Raw genomic sequence first — 26,430 nt, 5'->3', positions numbered from 1 at the left:
GCCTTGCCACTTATTCTGTATGGGAGAGGGTCAGAACCAAAACAGACTGGCCTCCACACAGCACCCTCAACATCTCTCTCCATCTCCTCCCTCCATTCCATCCCATCCCATCACTGCATTTTCGGCTGCCAATGAAAACTTCTGGCTCATTTTTAGTCCATAATTAGACATAAAGTTAGCAGACTGCTTTTGGAACCCAGTCGTGGTAGCATTCCCCAAATTGTATTCCATGGAAAATATAAAATTAGAAAATGCTGGGCTAAATAAGTTAATCAGGCTTCTTCCTTGAAAGGTTCCCTGAGTCATTAATGTGCCAATAGCAAGAAGGGTGGGAGGAACAGATACAGCGGTTCTGCAACCCATTTCCACAACAGAACTCCCTTTTTGAGGAAAATCTTACAGGGCTAGCATCTGAGACATGCTAGTCTCCTTCCTATGGGTCTCAGTGTAAGTCCTTGGGATGCTATAGCAAAACTGGGGAAGTTATCTTCCCAGAGCCTGGTTCTGATTCCTTCCACAGAGTGAGTGGGTCAAATTGAGCTTCCACTGAAGCACACCAAGCCCACACATATGTATATGCATATGTATATGTATATGTACATATATGGAAGCAAAGGAGCACAGTGTATAAAAGCCAAGCCTCTGGTGCTAGGCTGCCTGGGTTTGAATCCCAACCCCATCACTTACCAGCTTGAGGAAGTTCATCCACCTTGCAGTCCCTGGGTTTCCTCGCTCGTACAGTGTGGATAGTAACCAAACCCACCCCACAGAGTTACAGCAGGGTTCAATGAGTTAACATACACAAAGTACTTGCAACAGTGCTCGGCACATAGCAACCTCTATAAACTACTGGCTTCTTTCATTTTTAATCATTGCTGTTATTTCTCCAACTTTTTTTCTTTTTTTTTTCTTTTCTTTTTTTTTTTTTTTTTGACAGGCAGAGTGGACAGTGAGAGAGAGAGACAGAGAGAAAGGTCTTCCTTTGCCGTTGGTTCACCCTCCAATGGCCGCCGCGGCCGGTGCACCGCGCTGATCCGATGGCAGGAGCCAGGAGCCAGGTGCTTTTCCTGGTCTCCCATGGGGTGCAGGGCCCAAGCACCTGGGCCATCCTCCACTGCACTCCCTGGCCACAGCAGAGAGCTGGCCTGGAAGAGGGGCAACCGGGACAGAATCCGGCGCCCCAACCGGGACTAGAACCCGGTGTGCCGGCGCCGCAAGGCGGAGGATTAGCCTAGTGAGCCGCGGCGCCGGCTCCAACTTTTTTTCTACAAACAACCCGCTGTGTTCCAAAGCAGTGGCTAAGAAGACAAACCAGAAAAGGACTGGCGGCACTTACTTTAGCGTCTGAGCTTTAAAGTCAAATTTGGCTCTGGCAGGTCTCATCTAAACACAAGAAACAATAACAAGTTAAAATCATGATTCACATACAATGAAACAGAATACATTCTCGCAGATTTCTAGAAAGCAAAGCAGAAAAAGTCACTCTAACCAGTCTGCTCTAGGGCAAGATTCCAGCGTCTGATCTTAGCAGAACACTACATGGATGTTTAGTCAACTACATCATGCATGAGAATCTCCCTAAGAAGTGCCAGATTTGGGGAAGAGATGGGTGAAAAAGTCCTAAAGCTGAAGAACTGCTTCCCCCAAAACATGCCAACCAGAGGCAGCCAGAAGTCCTAAGACATTCCTTCTCCACTGTCTTATTCTTCAGGGGCCATCTTCTATCGGTCTGGCTTAAATCACCATCTAAGCAGATGGGACTCTGCCTCACCTCTGAGAGCAGCCTCAGTTCCATGTGTCTCTTACAGTCTGCGAGGTCGCCCAGAGGGTCAGAGGCAGCAGCCCTGATCTTATCCTCCTTTTGCTGGGCCCTCCACTCCTGCTGGGGGAGCCCTCTCCTCCCACTCAGGCCCCCAGGTCGGCCTCCCGCCACTGCTCGGTCATCAAGTCACAAGGCCCTCGCTTCGCAGCCCTGACCTCTGGTTCCTACAGGCACAAAGCTTAATCTGACTTCACTTTTCTTCACACTAATCTTCGGTCACACAGGAGCCCAAATCACATTCTTAGAATTCTTCCTCATATCACTTCCTTGCTTATGTTGGCTGCCCCCCTGGATCAAATCTCAATTCCTGACAGGGATCGAGGCCTCCAGCACTTTTCTCCACACACTTACCTGCCTGCCTTTGTCTGACACCCTTCCTGTTCAGTCACGCCAACCTATCAGCTACACGTTGCTAAACCCCTTTCTCTGCAATTCCTTCAGCTCCAATTCTAGCAAGAAGTTCACCCTGACTTACATTTATTTGCTTATCTTTCTGCCCCACCTTTAACAACAGCTACTTAAACCAAATTGTCAAAGGAAGGTGGGTGGGTGGGGGCACAATAAGCTGTTTCTGGCGTTGGTATAATCCTGCTCCCTTCCAGGAGTTTCTCAGCGGCCATGACCTTCTGGTCTGGGAAAACAGCATGCTCTCCCCAACACTGGAGGGTGGGGGCAATGGAACACTGCAGGTGATCACAAAATGGTGTTTAAAGGCTGTGTCAAGTTCAGTTTTAAATCTGCATCCCTTGGTGACTCATGTTTCTGGCTCCTCAAGGCAGGGTCTTGCAGGGGTCCTCAGGAGTCAACAAAACTCCACAGGAATATTTACATTTCACATTTTGATGCTGCAGCTACCTGTCTATACACATATGTATCAGGGCCCTGAATGACCACCCTGTACTAACGCCACACAACTTCAACGCCTGTGTCTGTATCTGCACCAAAGAGCAGGATTTCACAGCTGTACACGAACAAGAAAAGAATGGATGGGAAGTAAAAAGTTCCTGAGAGGGGGAAACAAAAGTTCCTGAGAAAGCCAAATGATCCGAATTGTAAGGACAAAAAGTTTCCCAGTGACTCCAACTGAATAATTGGAGGAAGAAGCAGCTCACCCCATGTCACCCAATTGTAGAGCTGCATTAACCTTAAAAACTTTACAAAACATTTACACCAGCACTGTGGCGTAGCTGAGCAAAGCTGTTGCCTGCAACGCTGATGTCCCATATCAGGGCGCTGGTTTGAGTGCTGGCAACTCTGCTTCTGACTTAGCTGCCGGCTAATGTGCCTGGGAAAGCAGCAGAGGATGGCCCAAGTGCTTGGGCCCCTGCCACCAACATGGATGGATGGAGCTCCCGGCTTTGGCCTGGCCCAGCCCTGGCTGTTGTGGTCATTGGAGATTAGCACATGGAAGATTTCTTTCTCTCTCTCTCTTTTTCTCTATTACTCTGCCATTCAAATAAATAAATCTTACAGGAGAAAGTTATACCTAGGCAGCATCACATTCATACTTTGAATGGTAACTGAATTCTGAAAGCCATTATTATCTATCAATTAAATTAATACAGTTGTATAGGTGTGTGGTTTTCTATTTAATTTGTAAATTAGCTTAGGTCAACACCAGAGGCTGATGAGGGCTTTGTTTATTTCATTAGAGGGATCCCCGCATTACTCAAAGCTGAGAACACTGATTCCACTGAGCTTTTGAGTCAGACGCCTTTGTCAGTCATTGGTGGCTAGGAGCTGAGCAGCAGTATCTCCCTCTTTATCTTCCCATGGCTCCGAAGACCAAACCCAATTTCCATTTCTCTGGCTCTCACACTATTGTGCTACTTCCCACAGATGGAAAGAACTGCATGGAGGGAGACTCTTCCGTTATCAGCTCCCAAGGGCAAGGACCCTGCTGCCCACAGGGTCTCACACAGGCTCAGTGGTCACCCAGGTTCTGCTGAATGGCACTTGAGTATATCCACAGAGCATGGTGTACCTGGGCCTTACCGGGCCTTACTTTGTCAAGCCCATCAACTACTAGAGCAGGGATTCTCAAAATACCAACATCACCTGGGAACATGTCAGAAATGCAGATTCTTGGGCCCCATCCTCAAATCAGAAACTTTGCAGATGGGGCCCAGGAATCTGTATTTTAACAAGCCTTCCAGGAGACTGCGATGCATACTCAAAAACTGAGAACCACTGTGCGAGAAGGGTGCCAGGTCTGCCTCTGTCCATGGTTACTCCGCACCAGCTGCACCGTCTTTGGCAGGTATCGCTAGGGTGTCCTGCATGCTCCCTTCTCCTGCATCCCCCAAGAGCAGGTGAGCCTGCAAATAAGGGGGAGCTATCTCAGAGCCCTGACAGAATGGTTTTAGGGGGCAGTTGGGATGCTGAGCACCAGGGGGTGCCCTTCCCTTGTGTAGCACTCACTAACTTTTGCTTCTTCCCCATCACACCTTCATTTCCTTCTTCTCTATCTTTCTTTTAATCTGGCTCTTTTTTTTTAATCTCTTCTTCCCAGATGCTATTTCTTAAAAGAACAAATGAGCAGCCAGTGATGCCTATCACTCAAAATAGACCTGAATATTAACCTACTGCATGGGAAGCTTCTAAAACTATATATATTTTAGGAGCCACTCTACCCTCTCAACCCCCCATCCTGAGCCCCCCTCACACTTTTGAGGACAAGGAAATTTTCTTCAGCAAGGCTACATAGGGTTACACGGCAAATCATAAATTCTTATGCAATAGGTAGCATTTGCGTGGGAGGCTGCAACCTGGATAAAATCACTTTCAAAGTTTGTTCATTTCTTTTGTAATATCAAGCTTTCAAAATTCTAAGCTTCGAAATGCAAAAATTAAGAGAACAAATGAACTCTCTCTTGGAGATCTTGCCTTACCCTAACTGCAAAAGTCTTTGCATTTCAACATTCCTCAGTGAGGTGCGGCAGCATTAATTGGTAGTGCTGACTCCTGCACCTGTGTATTGTTCTCTGTTATTTCAGTAATGTCATTCAATTTGGGGGCCCTTGTAAAAGGCATAAAGTACTGCTAGCTGACTTTTGTAATATGCTTCGTTAGTCATCTCTTCAAGGAGGAACCTGAGAATTGTCCACCCTATGGCTACCACGGCACATGGACCAAGGTCTACGGTTCCAAGCAGAATGCACAGGCAACGCAGTATCATGATAAAATGCAGGGTGAGGAGGACTGGATTCATGAAGGCAGCCGATGCTCTAAGGCATGCATTAGGGGTGTGCGCCAGCAGATCCCGGTCCCACAGCCAGGCATGCTTGAACATACAGAGCACGGGACACAATGGGGCTCATGTCCATTCACCAGCCACGAAAGAGCCAAAGCAAGCCTAAGGGAAGCCAGCCAGAGAGGTGGCATCTGGAAGACTAGATTGGCCTACAGAGGGCAATGCTGCAGGGAGGCAAATCATTGCTTTGGGTCAAGCAGCAGATCGAGGTGACCAAAACAGACCTCTGACCCAGATTTCCGCTTTGCAGTATCGTCTATATTGAGGAGATCCCCAAAGCGCTCATTAGTGATAAACTGGTGGTGCGTGGGGATGACGCCCGTGTGGCGGCGCGCTGCGATATCGGCCTCTTCTTGCTCACGTTTAAGTCGTCGCTGGTCCGCTAAAAGTTTCTGCCATGGAATCGCATAAAATGGGCAGTGAATCATCTGGTCCAGGGTCTTGGAAAACTGCCAACAAAAGCAACTCAGGAAGGAGGAGCTGGGAGAACAGCAGGGAGACTGTGCGGGTCAGGAGTCGCCCCACCCGCCCACTCGGGAGGCAGCAGGCAGCGCTGCGCTGGGGGGAAGCCAGGACACAAGGAAGGATGATTCCGCCCTGCTGACCACCAACCCCCAGCTCAGCCTGAGCCCCCTGTCTCCTGGCAGCAGAGGTCAGGTGACCCTGGGAGCATGTCCAGGGCATTCCCAAGCACGCTGGGCTGGCAGCAGGAGGCTGGAAGTGCTACCCTTACCTCACTGAGTGCATGCCCATGGCAGGACCAGGGATGGCGGAATCTTCTGCAACCCATCCCTCCCCCATCAGGCCCATCAGACCCATCAAACCTGGTGAGGGCTTTTAACTCTCCTTGGTCTGCAATCACCAGGTCATTTCTGTGTTGCTTCTGTTACTCTAATATGCTCTCCATAGAATGGAGCTGCCCATCCTAGAAAATACAGACCTGTCTCCTCGGCCAGCTCACCCTTCCCCCAAGCATAATTTTTAGGTGGCCTTAGGATATGTACTAAAGGCTATCCACGTGGCTGACACAGAGCACCAAACACTCTTACTGAGCCGTTTCCATATTTGAAGAAATGAAGCTGAGTTTATGAAAATGATGTAGAATATAAATATAGAAGATAAGCTAAGAACAAAGAAACAGTCTCCTCTCTATTAAGAAAATAGTCACTTAAAAGGCTTTTTAAGATAAACAATGTTGGGGTAGGCATTGTGGTGTAGCAGGTTAATCCACCACTTGCAGTACTGGTATCCCATAAGGGCACTAGTTCCAGTCCCAGCTGCTCCACTTCTGGTCCAGCTCCCTGCTAATGTGCCTGGAAAAGCACCCAAGGATGGCCCAGGCACCCATGTGAGAGATCCAGATAAAGCTCCTGGCTTCTGGCTTTGGTCTGGCCCAGACCTGGCCACTGCAGCCATCTGGGGAGTGCATCAGTAGATGGAAGATCAATTGATCTCTCTCTCTCTCTCTGTAACTTTGAGTTTCAAATAAATAAGTTTTTTAAAAAATAAACAACACTGCATTTTACCAAATGCCCTCATTGTCTGTTTAAATGACTCCATAGAACAGAATTTTAATGTGTCGCCTCATGTCAGAGTAATCTTACATTCCTGGGGTTCACATTTCTTGTAGGAAAACCTTAATTAGAACTGATACTGCTTAGCTCAGTAAATAATGATAATGTTTTATGCTCAGTAAAGCAACAGGCAATTAAGTGCCTTGTGTAACATCTAGCGCCCATTTTACTCTAGGGTCTACAAGTAACAATTCATCAAACAGCTGTGGGGTTTCCAGGGCTCAGTAAACTGTTGTAAAGATGCATTGAGGGAAGACATGAGAAGGCACTACGCAAAGCACAGTGCCACGCACAGAGCACTGGCCCAGGAATAGAGCCCTGGTTTCCAGCTCTGCCTCTGGTCTAAGTTCACCTGCAAGGTAGCTCCAGGTAAGCCACTCCCTATGGTCCTTCCTTATGTAAGGGCAGGGGGTTGGCTAGATGAACGCTAATGCCCCCTCCCCATCCCCCCAGGAGAGACATGTTCTCATTTTCTGAAATGCTGTTACCATCAGTGTTAAACAGGGGCTGAACTGATCCCCCATCTGCTGGGAAGTGTGACTTGTCTCAGAGGGAAGGGGAAAGGACCTATGTTCACCGCTGCTACCTGTCCATGCTCAAAATTCCCAGGGCCCTGGCCAAGGCTGAATATCATCAATGAAGTGGACAGGGCATGGAGCAAACTCCCCAGAGCTGTGCTTGGGTCTGACTCTGTAAAACCCAGCAGGCCCACAGTGTAACCATATAAGCCGTAAATCAGGGATTAAAAAAAAAAAAAAAACCCACAAACTGTTTCAGGATCACTGGGCTGGGATCACTCAGGAAACAAGACTCTCACCTTCTATGTGCAATTTTTATATCGATGCTGAAACCCAGCAAGTAAAACGTGCCCCATGCGCGGCAGGTGAGCATTCCACCACTCAGCGCTGGTATCACTACATTGGGATGCCACCTTTCTTCACGAGAGCACCCAGGCCTGGGGTCCTGGGGCGGGACGCACTTAACAAAGAGCTACAGAAAGGAGCCTGCTCTGTGGCCTGACTGACATGAGTCACTAGAGTTCTGGATCTCGTTACTACAAATGATTCTGTACATCAAATACTTCCTCTTGCTTCTTTCCCCACACAGGTGCGGAGTCCTGTTGAACACCGTCTGCCTACACCTGGACGCAAGGGGAGGTACAGGCATGTCTTTTTGTTTTCTGTCTGTCTCACCATCTGGAAGTAACGCTTATCATCATCCAGTTCTCAAAGTCAGCCATACCCTAAATCGTTACGGAGACACCACCTCAACTCTGAAACCACTCAGCAGGACGGGCCAAGATGGGCGACATAACACAAAGGGCTCAGACCTTCGAGGGAACAGCACAGAGATGTGCACCTGGGAATGGCCTCCCCCAGCGCCGCCTGTTTCCAGCAGTCCTTCCAGCTCTCAATTCGTTACAATGGAGCAGGCATGGGAGCTTGCTTCCTCTACTGGACCCTCTTCCTTGGGAAGATGAGACCCAGGAAGCACCTAAGAATGCTCTATCCCAGCAGAAACCTGCGATTTCCCCCATTGGGCTGCTCAGACAGAACTACTACCTCCTAAATCCCCCGGTGAACCGGCTCTTGGCCAGACTCTGCCAGGCCTATCACTCACTGCAGGTCACAGCCTTCCGTGGCTGCAGGGCAAAACTCCATCCTGACGTTCTCCACTGGGGTCTGCCTGAACTCTTTTACCAAATGTACCAAGCTCATTACGGTTTTTCAGTCTACTCTCTGCTACAGCACTCTTCCCGATGTGGACTCTGCTCAGTGCCAACACAGGGGTGGACGATACAGGGCAGACTGCCCTGGAGCACACCCCAGCGGGGGCAGCTGAGAGGAGGGATGGAGCACAAATGCTGGTTTCCCTCTACAGGGCACTGAACGCGGTGGTGGGCAGCCTCCCACTGTACCTCCTGTGCTCCAGGGCCGGCTGGGCTCAGCACATAAAACCTCCTGCCCTTCTCTGGAAGACTGAGAGAGAAATGTCGGAGTCTGCATCATATAAAAAGTCACCTGGGAAAGCTCCCGTGTCTGCTTCCGGCCCCGGGAGCAGCTCACGTCTCCCACAGATGCCTGTGCTACCTCCAGCCTCCTGCAGGCTTCTACACAGAGCTCGGAGACTCACCTCCTTATCATCATGACGTCTGCGGATGAATTCTTCCGTGGATTCCAGGTAATCGGCTGGGATAAAGTGCCGTGGCGATTCTGAATCTTCAAGACAACAAAGGAAGAGTTAAAACAGGCACAGATTTAGTGGGAAGCCAGCCGGGGAGATTTCGCCTTTTCTCTACTATAAATATCAAGCTTTTACAGTCAATGTTGAATAAGGCTCAATAGGCAGTTCCGGAATGGGCAAAACCAACCCACATCTGCCCCTCTTGTTTCCTTGGGCTGACGTGAGCTCGTTTAATACAGAGAGAACTAACAAGAAAGACAGAAGTGAGCAAAAAGTGAACACTTTCTTGGCAAAGTGTCCCCCCCAAAGAGGCGTGCAGGCTCTTCTGGGGACACCTGCACGCACACACACACACACACAGGCCACCGAGAGAGGCTGCCTCTCAAAAAACCATAGGTGAGTTGGGGACCGGTGCAGACAGCAAAGGGGCTGGGGGTTCAAATGAACAAATTTCTCAAATGAGCTAAACGGCCAATTTTTCTTTCGAGACACGGTTTGGTGATTAGTCTGAATGATGTGGGGGCATTGGTTTTGAAGAAGTGCAGCCACTACGAGCCATGATTAATTGCCAAGCAAAACAAACGGAAAACAAAGGACAGACCAGAAATGATCACCAAGGGCATGACAGGGAGGAAGGGGGCAAGCAGGCAAAGTGGAGGGATGGGGGAGGAGAGACTTGTCAGACACGCAAAACGCCACCTCCGCGCGCCGCTGCCCGTTCGCTTTGCGGGTTGTTGTTCCCGTCCAGGCCGTGGTCAGAGTACGGCACGGGGTTCCCGTTATGAAAAGCCCCGGGGCCGTCCTCGGGGGCTGTGGGTCTCTCCTGAGCGGGCTCTGAGCTGCGGCTCAGCCTGGCCATGGTGTGGTGGGAAGACAGGCGTGCGGGGACCGAGGGCTTCCCGCCCGCGGGGGCCTGGTCCTGCCGGGGCTGACTGGGGAGGCCCGAGGAGTCAGCAGGGTGAGGCTGCCTGGGGTGGTGCTGGAGGGGCTTTTTCAACCGGAAAGGGAGGGGGCTCATCAGGTAGATGTTCCTGAGGAGAGTGCTCTTGTCCCCTCTGGAATCCAGGCGCCACTCGGGCTGCCTGGGGGGCGGCTGCTGCTGCTCGTGCTTCCGGATGGTGGTGAAGCGGGTGTAGGAGGCAGGGCAGGTGCCCTTGCACTTATTGAGGCGGTGTCTGGGGAAATCTCCGTAAACGCTGCCGCCGCTGCCCTCCCTGCTGTCACTGGAGATGTTGGAGCAGTGGTCGAGCTCATCGGAGCAGGCGGAGAGGGGCTCGGAAGGCGCGAGGCCCCTGAAGCCCAAGCTGTGGTCCGCCATATTGCTGCAGGTAGGGGAGGCGTAGAGTCCGCCGGCGGGCGCCCCGTCCACGGCCCTGGGACGGAGCTTGGTGGACTCTAGGAGGGACTCAGCAGAGCGGGCGGAGGTGAGGCAGCTCCGGGCCAGCACAGGCGTGGGGGACTTGCTCAGCCTGCCGGACAAGTCGAGGGAGGGCATGGACCGGGACCGCTGGATCAGCTGCTCAAAGGCAGTGATACGAGAGGAGACGGTGTGCTTGGGAATGTGCTCGGAGCCCTCTTGGCTGGAGCCCAGCTCGCCCCTGGACAGCGCCAGGTTGCTCCGTTCAAAGTGCGAGGCGAGGTCTCTCACGCTCGACGATGAGACGGAGCCCAGGGAGAGGCCAGCTCGGTTGATCTGGTGCATGTCCCGGTACAGCAAGGAGAACTGCATGCCAGCCTTCCTGGAGAGGGGGCAGGGCCTCCTGCAGCTGCTGCTGTACTCCTGCAGGCTCATGGTGCTGCCCGACCTGCTGCCGTCCTCGGGCCTCGAACGCATGAGCAGGTTCTCGATGCTCCCCCCGGCCTGGAGCGGGAGCCCTCTTCTGGAGTCCATCAGAGACCCCGAAACACAGAGGTTCTCGCAGCTCTGGGCCTTCTCTGAGGCCAGTAGCACACTCTTCTGCTCCTGCAGAAGGGCGCTGGGCGCAGACAGCCTGGGCTTGAACTTGGAAGGAAGGATCTCGGAGATGCAGGCTTTCGCAGCTGACAGGGGTTTCTTGTGTTTACACACGGGACCTAAGACACTGCTAGTGTTAACCGTTCGGCTATGAACTGAAGATGAAGAAATCATGTGAGCATTCCCACCTTTACGATCCACTGGTAAGCATGCAGAATAAAATAAACAGACCCATTAGGTTAAAGCTGAAAGCTGCTACCAAAAGAAAAAAGGAAAAAAAAAAAAAAAGGGAGAGGTCACATGCTCATTGGTCATAAGGACTTTATAAAAAATTCCCAGTTGATGTCCGGAAGCAAAATAATCTGTGCTGCAAAGCAGGTGCAAAGACGCAACAGAAAAAATGGCCACCTTGCTTGTTAGGAAAGGCTGAAGCTCAGCTAGTTCCTAAGAAAAAGGAATCAGAACGAGAGAGAGAGGAGAGAGAGAGGAGAGATGCTTCAGAGAGAGCAAGGTCGGGGGTCAAGGGAAGGGAAACTACTAATACCAGAAAGAAAAATGGCCGGTGAGAAAATCGGGCAGGGGGCGTTACAGGGCTCCAGGGCTCGGATACGGGTCCAGATCCGAACAAGGCAGAGTTCACAGTGGCTGGGGTTCACCGACTGCCGGCACTCAGGTACCGTCCGGTACACATGGGACAGAGAGGCCTGCGGGCTTCTCCCCAGTAACTACCTTTCGTGGACGCCGAGCTGGACGGTCGCTTGAGCCCACTCAGGCCCTGAAGAGGGATGTCGCCACCTTCCAAGACACTTTTATAAATCTGCCTCTCGTTTTCCAAGCTAGTGAGATCACCAGGGGCACCTTCTGGTTCCCTCTTCACTGCGTGGTAGCTGGAAGAATACACACTAGGGACAAGGAGGAGGGAAAGAGAAAAGAAGGTAAGAATAGGAGCTAGCACCTTTAATATTTCTGTAAACAGCCTATTACCTGCCAAGGTCTAGAAACCAAGGTAAGTTTGTCCTGCTTCTTCAGTTTGTGTTCAAAACTTCACGACATACATTGTGTATGTGAACTCTGGCCCGGATCTTTCATGCATTTGTGTCCTGTTGACATCTAAGTATTTTTATTTTTAATTTTTAATTTTTTTTTATTTTTATTTTTTTGACAGGCAGAGTGGACAGTGAGAGAGAGAGACAGAGAGAAAGGTCTTCCTTTGCCGTTGGTTCACCCTCCAATGGCCGCCGCGGCCGGCACGCTGCGGCCGGCGCACCGCGCTGATCCGATGGCAGGAGCCAGGAGCCAGGTGCTTCTCCTGGTCTCCCATGGGGTGCAGGGCCCAAGCACCTGGGCCATCCTCCACTGCACTCCCTGGCCACAGCAGAGAGCTGGCCTGGAAGAGGGGCAACCGGGACAGAATCCGGCGCCCTGACCAGGACTAGAACCCGGTGTGCCGGCGCCACAAGGCGGAGGATTAGCCTAGTGAGCCGCGGCGCCGGCCAGTATTTTTATTTTTCCAAGTTACTGCAAACGTATTTGAGAATGAAGAAACACAGAATGCAGGTAAGAGTGGTGCTTCTTCACGGAGCCCCTCCCTTCCCTGGCCCGCTGTCCCACACCTCACTGACACTGCCACCGACACATGGACACATGGACACACACACTCTTCTCAGGTACACACAGCTTCTGGGGGGCTGCCTGTCCTCTTTTACTGGAGATTTGGCTTGTGACCGCTGAAGACCCTCAGCTTGATGGAGTTCCTCCAGCTCAGTGTTTTACTCTGAATGTTACCAACTACACAGAAAAGCTCAATGAACCGTGAGGGTGAACACCCATGTCCTCCACACCCAGATTCTGCAGGGAGCACACAGCAGCGTTTGCTTTATCACACACCTGTCCTCCTATCTTTCCCTCTACCTACCCACTGATGATGGAATTGTTTTTTAAATTTTCATTTTATTGGAAAGGCAGAGAGACAAAGAAAAAAGAGGTCTTCCTCCCACTAGTTCACTCTCCAACTCCCCCTCTGCAGCTGGAGTGGGCCAGGTTGAAGCCAGGAGCCCAGAATTCAACCTGGGTCTCCCATGTGGATGGAAGGGACTCAAGTACTTGAGCCATCATCTGTTGCCTCCCCAGGGCACACAGTAGCGGAGAGCTGTTTCTGCAGCAGCAGAGTGAGAACTCTGATAGTGGGTGTGGGCCTCGCAACCAGCATCTTAACCACTACACCAAATACTCACCTGTGGTTCTTTTTAAAGATTTTATTTTATTCAAAAGTCAGAGTTACACACATACAGGGAGAGACAGAGAGAGAGAGAGATGTTCCATCCACTGGTTCATTCCCTAGATGGTCTCCATGGCCAGGGCTGGTCCAGGCCAAATCCAAGAGCCAGGAGCTTCATCTGGGTCTCCCATGTGAGTGGCAGGGGCCCAAACACTTGAGCCATCCTCCGCTGCTTTTCCCAGGACATTAGCAGGGGGCTGGATCAGAAGTGGAGCAGCCAGAACACGAACCAGCGCCCATAGGGGATGCTGCCGACACAGGCAGCTGTTTAACCCACTGCCCCACTACGCTGGCCTCCCCAGCCTGCATCTCAGCCACTGCCCAGTGCTCACCTCTGGCCGTCTGCACCTTCCGTGAAGCCGGCCTTTCCTCTGTGCGTCACCCCAGCTCCTCAGTGCCCACGGTCAGATGACAACTGTGAGGACGACCCTGCAAGCCGCTGCTGAGATGCCCCACATGGGGATCCTGTGCTCGGCGCTTTTCTCTAACCCTCACAAACAACCCCACTTCTGCCACTTTCCGGAGGAGCAAAGCAGGCACTGGGAGAGTTGGTGACTTGTCACAGGAGGCAGGGGGCAGGACAGCAGCCCCGGGATCCAACTCGGGCCTCTGGCTGGGGCACGGTGTCCTCCCTACGACCTAGGAGGCAGCGGCACGTGCACCACAGGAACCAGACAGAGCTCAAGGGCCTGCCTTCTATCACCACCTTGCAGTGTCAGGGCCAGGAACGCACCCCCGGGGCAAGCGGCACCACAGCCCAGGAGTCAGAGATGGAGAACGCAGTGATGCCTCGCCTCTGAGTAGCTTTGTGCCCGAGCAGCGCCACTGCTGCCAGCACTGGCCACTAACAGAGCCACGTCCTGCACCCAGCACCCGCTCAGGGCTTCATACACCTTACTGCCGGGGTGGGGAAGGGGTAACCCCAATCTTTCCTTAATCTCCCTGGCCTGGGTCAGGGCAACAGATGCTTCTCTTCTCTCCTCGGCAGACAAGTCTACAGCACAGCTTCAGGGTGGAGAAGCAAGGAAGGAGCAGGCTGGGGGCAGCCTCTTCCCCCACGCTGTGCCCTGATTGGCAGGAGCCCACTGGACAAGAGGGTCTGGTGGGGGGGGGGGAGCTCTAACCGGAAAGGAAACAAAGTTGCTAAGCCTTCCCTTGACAAGGCCTCTAAGCCTTTGCTCGAGTTTGCCGCACTTCCGCATCTCAGTGACAGCGTTTCCAACAATCCAAGATGGCCCCCGGGGGAGGTACCTAGCCTGACAGGAGACTTACGTATTCGTGGACAGTGTGTGCCCTCAGCTGTGATAAACCCTTGAGGGCGTGCCCGGCTCCTGTCCTGCCTTACCTTTCAGCTGGTTGGCTCGGTTCCCTTGTGCCCTGGACAGCCCCCTTTCTGTGTCTATAAAAGCTCTTCCCCTCCCAATAAAGTAGAGGACCCGGCTGCGCCCTGGGTGTTGACTGATCTCCCGGCTCTGGTGTGGTTCCTTTGCCGCCGACACTCATCATCCCGCTCGGCCCCCGAGCTCCCCAGGCTGGCCCTGAGGAGCTTTATCGTTCCTGCTGCCCCGTGATGAGCAGCAAGGGTCCCTAAGTAGAGCATATAAATATTTATTGAACAAAAGGTCTCATTGGCTGAAGGTAAAACTGGCATGCATGATCTGATTCGGGATATGTTTTGATAAGTGAAATTGTGCATTTAGAAATTCTTCCCCCAGGTATAAGAAAGATATCAAATTTACTTGGGGCTCCTGGCTCTTGACTTCAGGGGCCTGGAATCCTTCCCACGCTGGAAAGTTTAAGACTGCAGGAACTCTGGACAACCCAGGCTTAGACTGACTGTCCTCACTGGCACCTGGGCCCCAGCCTGCAGGCACCACTCCCACCCCAATAAAGGCTGGAGTTTCTGGGCTCAGGGGCCAGGCCCAGGACAGGGGGTGCCATCTGTACAGCTCTGCCTGCAGGGGGTGCTCACGGACACCCCTCCCAGGTTCTGCCTGGTAAAAGTTATCAATTCCTGCAAGAGAGCTGAGGAACCTGGAAGGTGGTGTGCAAGGCTGTGGCAGTATGTGTTGCTTTAAATGAACAGAAGCACATCATTAACTGGCTTAGGGGCAGGTGTTCGGCCTGGCAGTTAAGACACCTCTTGGGATGCCCACATCCGTATCGGTGTACCTGGGTTCAAGCCCCAGCCCCACTCCCAATTCCAGCTTCCCACTAATGCACACCATGGGAGGCAGCAGGTGACGGCTTAGGTACTTGAGTCCCTGCCACCACATTGGACACCTGGATTGAGTTCCTGGCTCCTGGCTTCTACTTGGCCCAGCTCCAGCTGTGGCAGGCATTGGAAGAATAAACCAGTGCATAGAAGATCTCTTTTTGTCTCTCTGCCTTTCAAATAAAATGAAAATATGTGATTAAAAAAATTAAACTTGCTTTAACTTTGAATTTCCTAACTAAAACGAACTCTGCCATTTCTAAATTTCCCATTCGCAGTTCACCCCTTTCCCTTCGGCTGTGTTTTCTGTTTTTGCCCTTCAGTTGAACCCATGTTTCCCCTTTTTCTGTAAATCCCCAACGGCACAAGAATTCATACACAGCTGTCCTTTCTCCCTGCTGACCGAGAGCTGTGGACACACTGGTCAGTCCTGTGAGGGGACAGTCGCAAAGGCACAAGGCCTCAGTCTGGGCTCCCACCCCTCCTCGGCACTGGGGAGTGACTGACAGTGGGCCCCCTCCTGCCAGCCTGCTGTCCTTCGAATCAGCTAAGCCTCAGTTGGAACTTGCCAGCCGGCTTCCTGCGTCCCTCACACCAGGACTCCGGCCACCAGTGGCCCCAGCCTCACACCTCCACCTCAGCAGCCATCGGCACTCACCCCAGCACCCTCGGCCATGATCTGGCTTTATTCCACCTCCTATCACCATTTCTTCCTGCTTCCCACAGAACCACGAACCAGCACTCAGGAAACTTCTGAGAATGGCTCTGCTACAGCCGATTGTTTTCTTTCTTTCCCAAAGCCAACAAAACAATGCCTCTTCCAGATGTGCAATGTTCTGCAATGCAGGCACTCCTGGATTCAAAACAAGACCTGAGCGCCCTGCAACAGGCTTTCTTTTATAGAAAGATTAACGTATTGATTCAAAAAGCAGTGTTACAGATGGAAAGGGACAGGTGCAGAGAGAGAGAGAGAGAGAGAGAGAGAGAGAGAGATCGATCTTCTGTCTTCTGGTTCACTCTCCAAATGGCCACAATGCCCAGAGCTGGGCCAGGTCAAAGTCAGGAGCCAGGAGCTTCATCCACATCTCCCATGTGGGTGCAGGGGCCCAAGCACTTGGGCCATCCTCCACTGCCTTCCCTGGCACATTAGCAGGGAGCTAGATTAGAGGTGGAGCAGCTGGGATTTGAACTGGCGCCCATATGAGATGCCGGCACTGCAGAGGCTTAACCTGCTGCACTGCAGTAGTGGCCGCAACAAGTTTTCAATGTGTCATCTCCAGTGGTTCCCCCAGGGAGGGAAAGGGAGACACCATTTGTCCCCAGGTACAAAAGGGGAAGCTGAGGACCAGCGTAGTGAAGGCATGTGCCTGCAGTTAGTTTCTGGGTCCTTACCATGTCCAGGTACATCAGAGAAGACAAGAAAAGAAACCTTACAGCCTCCAGCTGACTGATACAGGCCTGACTACGGTCAGCGGCCACTGCTGACGTAACGGCAACAGTGTTAAGTTCAGGTGCTCAGCTCTGAGCAGCCAGGGTTGAGCCAGACTTTGGCTCAGACACAGCAAGCCAGGAGGAGGGAATTCAGCCTCTGGCTGAGATGCAGAGCTGGCTGCTGAGTTTTCAGGGGATTCAACAAAAACATACTCCCTGGACAAATAAAGCGAGGCCACAGAGCCGTCATGCCAAGGCCGACTGTTCCCAATAGGGTGCCCAGGCAGGCCCTGGAGGCCATGGACGGGGTCCCCAGAGGCGAAGACTCCAGTCTGACTCCAGCAAGGAATGTGGCTCAGCTGGGGCAAACAGGCTCTGTTTAAAAACTTGGAAACAGGGGCCAGCGCTGCGTCAAAGGAGGTTAGGCCCCCGCCTGTGCCCCGGCATCCCATATGGGCACCAGTTTGTGAACCCAGCTGCTCCTCTTCCAATCCAGCTCTCTGCTAATGGCCTGGGAAAGCAGTGGAAGATATCCCAAGTGCTTGGGCCCCTGCACCTGTGTGGGAGACCAAGAAGCTCCTGGCTCCTGGCTTTGAATCAGCCCAGCTCTGGCTACTGTGTCATTTGGGGAGTGAATCAGCAGGTGGAAGAGCTTTCTCTCTATCTCTGTCTGTAACCCTACCTCTCAAATAAATAAAAATATTTTTTAAAAACCCCCAAACAAAAAGATACTGTACCCCATAAGAGAGTGCCTGGATTCAAATCTTGGATCTACTCCCAATTCCAGCTTCCTGCTAATGAGCACCCTGGGAGGCAGCAAGGGGAAGGCTCAGTACTTGGTCCCTACCACCCACGTGGGAGACCTGGATTGAGTTCCAGTCTCCAGATTTTGGCTTTGCCTAGCTCCAGCTATTACAGGCTTTAGAGAGTGAACCAGCAGATGGAAGATCTGTTCCTGTTTCTGTTCCTCTCTCTCTCCTACTCTGTGTCTCTGCCTTTCAAATGCATAAAATAAAGATGTAAAAGTTCAAACTTCATAATAGCATATGCTCACTATTTAAAACCATTTGGGGATTTCAGGAAAGGGGTGGGTAACTTGTAAGCTGCAAACTTTGGAGAGGAAGTCTACACAGTCTTTTAGAAAGTTTCTTCCCAGAGCCTCTGTACTGCATGAAAGTGTGTATATTTACAACATGCTACTGTCACACTCCATCTGCAGTTTGCTGAACCTTCCCTGACTTCTCCCCAAAACAAGGGGTGCGCAAGGCCTCCCGGTCCTATCTCTGTTTACCACACTGGATTCTGGCTGCTGCTCACCAGTGGGTCTCCGCTGTTACACCCTGAGCCTCCAGCAGGCAGGAAGTTTATTCTACCAAGTTTCTCATGGCTGGTGTCTAGCATAGTGGTTCAATAAATACTAGCAGAATAAAGAATTCTGCAATTAAATGACTATAGATCTATGAAACAAAGTAGCCAGGGAAAGCTACAATATTTCACTCAGTACTGCAGGTTATATTTGTGTTTTCTCAGATAAAGGGGAAACAATGTCCCCTTGGTTATAGGTGTACTGCCTAGAACAAAGCAGCTTGCCTTTTGGCGCCACCTGCTGTCCTAATAGAGTAAATACAATTCTTTAGAAGGTATCTATTCTCAAACATCAATGAAAACAATAGTTGCACTATTAAGTAATGGGTCTGAAAATGCTAGGGAAATAAAATACAAAATTAAAAACATACTGTGGTGGCAAATATAAAATACATTTTCCAGGGTAGAACTCGTTGTATTAGGATATTGGGATTCTTAATTTCTTCCTGTTCTCAGATTTTTAAAATATTATGGTATGTAATCCAAGCTAATTAATAACATTTAAACTGTAGTCCATCTGAGATACAGACATCACTTCTCCGGCTGCCACGAAGCTGTGAACCGGGGCCGTCTGTCTATTCCTCGGGTGAGGTCAAGTGCAGCCACTGTCTCCTCCCACACAGCGTCCCTCTCCACCCAGTCCACACACCGCCCGCCCTAGTGCTAAGTGGGCTGGATTCTAGATCACAGAGATTCACAGGTCCTCTCATTCATCACCAAACCTTTACCCACACTTTCCTTGGTGCCAGGCACCCCATTGAGGCTGGCTCCTCACCAACCCCAACTGTGGGAAAAAATCCTACACATTTGAACAAACTGGGAGAACGTCAGGTCTGATAACAGAACCCCCTGCCCCCAGCAGAAGAGCGGGAGGAAAACACTGACTCCTTCTCACCCCGTGAGAAGGGCTCGGGTTGGAAAGCAGCGCTCTGGAGGCCCGTTTCAGTGGCAGGGATGAGTGCTGGGTGAACACGTACACTCGAGTGTCTGAACGAACAACTGCTCTTTCAGGCACGTTCGGCCCGTCACCCCGGCTAACTCAGCATCCTAACTGTGGCTTTAATTGTTTTTTAGAGGCTCAGAAACAGTAAACTGGAGGATGCCTCCCGCTAGTTTATTACCAAATTTGGGTCAGTACGGAGCAGGTGCAAGTTGATTGCCAACATCAGTCCCCTGGCCTAGAACTTTGCTCCTGCTCTGGAGAGAGCCCCCCGGGCACCAGCTGGGGAATCGCGGGCACTGCACCCTCAATGGGCCCCTTTCCTCTCCTATGGAATGAGGCTGAAAACAATGCCTGGGGGCTGCTGCTGTGGCACAGTAGGATAAACCACTGCCTGCAACACCAGCATCACGTATCAGATCACCTGTTGCAGTCCTCTCCCTACTAATGCACGGCCCAAGTACTTGGACCCCTACTACCCCCCATGGGAGACCTAGATGGAATTCCAGGCTCCTGGATTTAATCTGGCCCAACTCCAGCTATTGTGGCCATTTGGAGAGTGAGAAGTGAACCACAGGACACATGATCTCTTCTCTCTCTCACCCTGCCTTTCATATACATACACACACACACATTTATATATATTAAAAAAAAAATCCCTGATCCTGGAATGTTGAGAGGATTAAATGAGGTGAAGCAGACAGAAAGTTACACACAGGCCTGGCACATGGTGAACACTCAGTACCCTACTGAAGCTATTCTAAGACCTGCGCTCCTAACCCTCCCTGCTCCTGGTGGCTACTTTCTCTTCTGAACACTTGCAACCCTCACAGCCTACTTCATTCATTTGCCACTTTGACTTTCCATTTACTAACTGTGCGTGTGTGTGTGTGTGTGTGTGTGTGTGTGTGTACCACAAAATTAAGGGACTGTGTCGCTCCCCCTCTTCGTGGAGGAACGACACAGGACCCTGTCGCTGTTCTTTCGTCTGCTCGGCCCTCCCCGGGTTTGCTGCTGGTTCTTCCCGGGTTGGCTACTATCCCTTCCACCTCCGTGGAAGGGCAGTTCCCCCTGGCCACATTCCCCACTTCCGCAGGGGAGCGGCACACCGCCGGCCGGCTCTTCTCGGGGGCTGCACGGGTTCCCTTAGATGTTCCCCATAGATGCTCCTGGTGCATGCCGTCTCTCTCCTCCTTTATAGTCCTCCTCCGCCAATCCCAACTCGGCTGCCCACACGCCGAGTACGCTGCTCTCCTCCAATCAGGAACAAGTCCTACAGTTTATTGGTTGAACTGGAGGCAGCTGTGTGGAAGCTGTTTACTTCTCTCCCAGCGCCATATTGTGGGAGAGCAGATGCATAGAATAAGTCTTAATTCCAGTAACTTAGTCCAGTCCGGTTGCTCCCCACAGGACTGTGTGCCTACATTCTCCCTACAATACCCAGCCCAGTGCCCTAGATCCTGTAGAGCTAAGGAATCCACTCAGCTGCCCACAGCAACCTCTTCTGCTTTGTGCGCTGCAGGGTGGCAGGGGTGCGGGGGTGCGGGGGTGAGGGGGAAGGCCAGGCAGCAGGACCAACACTGGCTGGTCCTGAAACATCAGGGGGCTGGCATTGTGGCATAGAGGGTGAAGCTGCCACAGGACACTGGTTTGTGTCCTGGCCACTTCATTTCTGAACCAGCTCCCTGCTAATGGTGTTGGAGGATGCCCCAAGCCCTTGGGCCCCTGTACCCATGGGCCCCTGTACCCATGGAGGGGACCCAGATGAAGTTCCTGGCTCCTGGCTTAGGCCTGGCTTTTGTGGCCATTTGGGGAGTGAACCAGTGAATGGAAGATCTCTCTGTCCTTCTTTCTCTCTGTACCTCTTTCAAATAAATAAATAAATCTTAAAGGGGAAAAAAAAAAAAAAAGGGGCTGAGTCAGGATTGCCAAAGCGACAAGCTGAGAATAAACTGCTGACCTCACCTGAGGGGAGTCGCAGGAGCTGCGGCCTTGGCCACACCCTTCAAGGCCACGCCCTTTATCTGCGGGAGCCTGAGGTCCTGGGGTGGCCTCCACCTCCCAAAGCCTCTGGGGGACCTGGAGAAACTGTGATTGCTGTCACCCTGGGAGCTGAAGGCACAGCTCCCGTGGAGGGAGGGCTGGGAGGAGGCGGCCAATCGGCTTCTGAGCCCTGGCACCTCTTCCACTGATAGGACATGGGAGGGAACAAGAGGCTCTAGACTCTGCCTCCTGCAAGGTAGGAGCCTTCTCCACCTGGGTCTGGATGTATCCTCCTGATTTCTTCTTATGCTCCTGGGTACATTAAGCATGAAACACATGCATTTATAGGAAAGCATTACCATACAGATGTAGCTAGAACTTCTGACCACTGCCCTGAAAGGACTAAGGTGTTTCCAGTTTCCTACTGGAATACCCATTGCCACAGCGCCATGGCACGGGCCCCCAAATCCAGAAACTCAGCAACTTTGTTTGCTATGGAATTACAGCACCAAATGGAACAGGCAATAGTAGAGCCTTTGGGAAATGATTCCAGCCCAAGATTACTGTTGTGTGGGAGGCCCTGCTCTCCAGTAGTTAATGTTTACCAGCAATTATAAAAACACAGGCACATGAATCAAGTGCATGCCAACAGAAGCAAGGGCCCTGGGGGGTGCTAAGGTGTGGCTGGGTGTGGGCAGGCCCATGAGGACCTGTTCACCATAGGCCACACGTGTAAGGGGTGGGGGGCAGGGAGTGTTTCCCGCTGGGAGAGCTGCATGGCAAAGTGCTGAGAAAGGCAAACTGGGAGAGCAGAGGATTCAGGAGGGGCAGGAGGGCCAGCGGTCTCCCCGCTAAGGGGGGAGTAGGGGGGTGCACGCATCATGCAGGTAGACCTAAGAATCAATACAGGAAGCAACCCCACATCTGTGCAAGAATCATAAGTGAGCCCCCTCTTGGCTGCACTTCCCCCAGGCCCCCTGACAGATCCAGCCTGAGGGTCCAACCCCCCATGAGCCCCCGGTCTCTATTCCAGATTCAGCCCACCACAGTCGCTCCCCCTCCCCCAAGAATCCAGACAGGAACTTTGATGCGGAACTTAGATAAACCCCCATGCCAAAGGGGCGACACCAACACAGGGGAAGCTCATCAAACGTGATCTGGAGCCAGAGTACAGAGGCGATCACTTGTTACTCACCACCAAACCCAACATTAGCTGAAACCATACTCACGGGTCTTCACAAAGTTCACGAAATGCATAGCATGAAAAAAACCCTAGGCATGCACTTCAAAATTTTTTGCACCAAAATAAACTTGTCTTCTAATTCCATTTTGCCACAAACTTTCAGAAGCATCCTTGTGCAAATAAAACACACGCGGAGTCTGACACACCAGCCTCTCGCCTCCCATTGCTGACAGGAAATACGTGAAGCCGTGGAAACAAGGTAGAGTGACAACTTACTATCCAGGCGGCTCCGAGGAAACTTCCAGACTGGGGCTGACGGCTGAGCTCTGTAAATGTCAAAGAAAAAAAAAAAAGGAAAGGAAAGAAAAAATATTGTAGATGATTTATGTTGACCCTGAGGCTTCAAGCTACGGGCAGAGAGAGAGAGAGAGAGGTCACCTTCCTCTCCTGTCTAGATAAGGACCTCTGGGAGATAAGCAGCCTGGCTGGAAAGATTTCAGGGCTAGTGCAAGGCAGGGATCTTCCTTGGGGTGGGTAGGGGGACTTCAGGGCGGGTGGGCTCTCCCACTCTCTGGTCTTCTGCTTTCCCAGTGGATGCAGCCAAGCCCGTCTGGGTGGGTCAGGAGGTGGCCCCGACTCCCACTCATCTTCAGTCGCAGGCCGCTGCATGGCTGACAGGGACAGCACACTCTTGGCCAGCTTCTCCCTGGTGCTCAGGAACCTCCCCCCTACGCCCTGCAGACCCCTTCATGCACCCTGAATGCCACATCCAGCACTTCAGGCCCACAATATATGAAGTGTGTTTTAGAGGGCCGCACCACACTGAGCCCATGGGTTTAATGCCTGCAGATTGAAAAGGGTGGAAACGGACAGAACACCAACTCCACAAAACCCACGAATGACCATTTCAGCATGGACAGGGGAGTGTTTTATTCAAGTACATGGCACGGCACAAAATGGAGAGAACAGCCAAGAGCTACGTGCAAAGGAAAAGCATGATAATTATGGGTTTTAGCGTTTCTGTTGTCTGGGAGGGAAGAATGTAAAGAACTCAATATAACTTCATAAACATAGTGTGCACGTTGAATACATCAACGCCGAAGTTGACTTTTATAGATGCTTCTACCTCTAACTGTGACCACTTAAAGGAACACAAGCTACCTAGAGAAGAGACATTTGGGGAAAGGAAAGAAAGAGAAAAGAGGTTGTGAAAGAGGGAAGGGGGCCGACAGCTCTGCCTCTGGAACTTACCCTTGACCTGATGGTGCCGCAGGCCACCCCATCACTCCCCGGGGAGGGCACCCACTCTTACCTCCACAGTCACCCTCCAGCCCTGCTGGCGGCACAGGCCTCACCAGCCCGGCCTCCTCCTCCTGCAGTCTCCTACCTCTTGGCACCTATCCCTTCCCAGCCTCCTCCCTTTGAGGACCTTGCCCTGGTCACCATCAAGGAAAAGCTTGTGCGTGACCCCGTGGAGCTCTCTGGGGACACCCCCTCCCTTTTTTCCACCATCACCTTTGTTCAATGAGGGCGCAGGCCCTGCAGGATCCTCTGATGCTTTGGCACTCACTCTAATCCGTCAACAATCATGTGGGAACCTCCCACGTCTGGGTTGCACCCTGACTGCCCCTGGAGTCCACCCTTTCAGGCCTCTCTGAGGCACGCGCTATTCTCCCGCTCTCTCCTCTTGCTCCCTCACTCATTGTCTCCTCTACCTCTCTGAATGGTTCTTTCTCTGACCCTCCCCTCCCGCTCCTGGGCCATGTCACCCAGCACCCCAGTGGGTTGCTAGAATTCATCTACGAGTGTTTATGTCATTCTTTACGAGTGAGGCTGAACTGCCAAGGTTCTGAAAGCAAAGTCCCACTGGCGTGTCTGAGACACAGCCAGGGCTAAAGGGCAGCAGGCGAAACAACACGAAGATGACTCAGGTACGCATCAGACATTCCACTGAGCCCTCTGCCACCTGGGCAGCAACCTCTGCCTTCAGGGAGGCTGCGCGTACAATTGCTTGGGGACTCTCTAGCCGCCCAGATACAGAAGCTCTCTTATCATCTCGGACCCCTGGGACAAATGACTCCTAGTTTGTTTTCACCCAGCATGCCACCTCAGGCATCCCACCCTGCACCCCAGCCCACTCAGGGTTCACCTGCAGCCATGGCTCCTGCTCCAGAACTGGCAGTGACCACTCCCCGCCCTGGCGGGACTTCCATCCCACAGTGGCCACGCATGGTTCCAGTCTCCACCCCATCACCCACCTGCCTACATCATGTGCACAGCGACTCACCTCTTGGGCCTCTGTAAGTCCCAATGGAGGGTTTGGGCCTAACCACTGGCCCTGCTGGCTCCACTACCCCCCCAGTCACCTCTGGATTCCTGAACGACAGCTGCCAGATCAGGCTGGGGCTTCTTAGCTTCTGATTCTTATCCCAGCCCCCTTGGCCGCTACCCCAACCCCCTGTTTGGTCTGCCCCACCCCTCCCCTGGCTTGGGTCTCCTCCGGCACTCAGGTGGCGTTTCATACCCCAGTCACCAGTGCTGGCGGTCCAGCCCTCTTTGTCCTGCCTCTGCCTAAGTATAACAGGGAGCTGCTGGCAGTTTCCACTTCTCCAGCAGCGTCCATGCTCATGCTTCATTTTCGCTAGAGGTTTCCTTTCCTTGTGACAGGCTCTGCTGCTGGGTCAGGGGACCTGGGAACTGTTCTGCAAATATCTGGTGTTTTCTTCCCCACGGGAAATCCATCTACCTCGAGGATGCCCCTGCTCTCTCTCTCCCGCTCTTTAACAGACTGCATCTTGCCATAGTTCCCTTTACACACATCAGTCTGCATGGGCAGTGTTCACTTTCAAACACTTCTTTGTACCCAGGCTGCCTCGGGAGAGCGTGATTTCTCTGACAACTTTCTGACCTCTCAAGCGACAAATGCCACGACTCACAGCGCCATGCACACCAGGGCACCCACATCACTGCGGCTGGGTTTTCGAGAGCGATCTCTGAGGTTGGCATCTCCCAGGGCTGCAGAAAGGACAAAAGGATTGGCCAAAAGTGTTTCCTTGAAAAGTCAGAGGGTGCACAGAGGTGGAGGAAGGGACCTTAACAGGACCACGCCCTGCAAGCACCTAAAAAAGAAGAAGGTAGGGTGCCGGGGGCGTTCACACCACCAGCGTCCTGCAAACAGCTCAGAAATGCCCTTTCAGGAAGATGCCAAGTTCAAAGGGAATCCAGAAGGAAATATATTTGGGAGAGGGGGTCTAACACGGGAGTCCAGAAGCCATGCAACCGAAAACAAGCGGCATTACCACCGGCACCTCGGCTTTATCCGAAACCAAATGAAAGGAACAAAGCAGGGTGGAAAGGGAGCCGCGGGCATGGGGAAAACCAGGGAGTACCTGTGGCCGGGCTGCGCCGCCGGCTTTATTACTCGTCTCCATTTGTTCTAAATCTGCCTCTAACTCTGTGTGGCAGAGGTTCAGATCTTTTTCTAGATTAGTCTGGTTCAAGAAAGAAAAGATGAGAAAGAATGTTTTAGTTTAGAGGAAAGGGAGAAAGCATGGAAGGTTAAGTTTGAAAAATGAATTTTCTTCTTTTTTAGTGTTAAGCTTTAATAAGGCCAAGATGGCATGACTACAACCCAAGGGCTCACTAGAAATTAGTTAAAGACTTGAAAACAGAGAGTGCAACAACAGGCTGATCACACAGAAATCCTGAAGTAGTCAGAGCTTCAAAAGTCTACTCTACTTGCTAAGGAGAACTACAGCTATCACAAAAACCTACCTTTAAGGAAATACCTAGTATCTCTCTTTGCAGAGTACGGTGACTGTGACAAATCTTATATGTCAGTTTAAAACCCTCTAAATATTAGTATATGTTTTAAAGACTTTGTTAAATACTACAAGCCAAAAAAAAAAATCACCAGTCTATTTTTAAGTGGTTTAAGAAAAGAAAACAAACCCACAACACACTCACACTGCCCAAGGCTAGAGTGCACACAGACAGTCCAACGGAGGCGGCGCAGTGGAATTACCTTCCTATCCTCTCTAGGAAGGATAGAGCAGTCTCCAGGAGTATAATCCCATATCTTTTTGGGAGGCTGACGGGAAGCAGAGGAGGAAATGAAGAAATGAGCGTAAAGACATAAAGACAAACATGGAGACTGGCTCAAACGAAGAGGGGCACACTGGGGAACCGCATCAGCACAAAGAGGTGGACTCAAAGGTTGAGGGAGGGGGCACTCGGCCTGAGGACACG

At 51.8% G+C, this 26,430-nt stretch overlaps 1 protein-coding gene across 50 annotated transcripts in view; it reads right to left on the bottom strand.

Annotated features, from left to right (window-relative positions):
* Window positions 1-26,430, bottom strand: part of SORBS1 (sorbin and SH3 domain containing 1) — a 237,765-nt gene that overhangs the window by 28,343 nt on the left and 182,992 nt on the right. For 44 of the 50 annotated variants that reach the window (XM_089314659.1, XM_089314660.1, XM_051823967.3 and 41 more), the window contains 7 exons: window positions 26,207-26,272; window positions 25,572-25,673; window positions 22,459-22,508; window positions 11,517-11,689; window positions 8,783-8,868; window positions 5,300-5,467; window positions 1,337-1,383 (listed from right to left, as the gene is read on the bottom strand). In XM_089314659.1, the coding sequence (XP_089170785.1) occupies window positions 1,337-1,383; window positions 5,300-5,467; window positions 8,783-8,868; window positions 11,517-11,689; window positions 22,459-22,508; window positions 25,572-25,673; window positions 26,207-26,272 (692 nt within the window). Of the gene's footprint in view, window positions 1-1,336; window positions 1,384-5,299; window positions 5,468-8,782; window positions 8,869-9,532; window positions 10,988-11,516; window positions 11,690-22,458; window positions 22,509-25,571; window positions 25,674-26,206; window positions 26,273-26,430 lie in introns of all 50 variants that reach the window. The other 6 variants (XM_089314671.1, XM_089314677.1, XM_089314663.1 and 3 more) reach the window with 4 other exon arrangements.

Source organism: Oryctolagus cuniculus, chromosome 15, assembly GCF_051225735.1.
Source record: "Oryctolagus cuniculus isolate XC-2025 breed Fujian yellow rabbit chromosome 15, ASM5122573v1, whole genome shotgun sequence".
Classification (NCBI taxonomy): domain Eukaryota; kingdom Metazoa; phylum Chordata; class Mammalia; order Lagomorpha; family Leporidae; genus Oryctolagus; species Oryctolagus cuniculus.
This window is presented reverse-complemented; position numbering and strand designations above follow the sequence as displayed.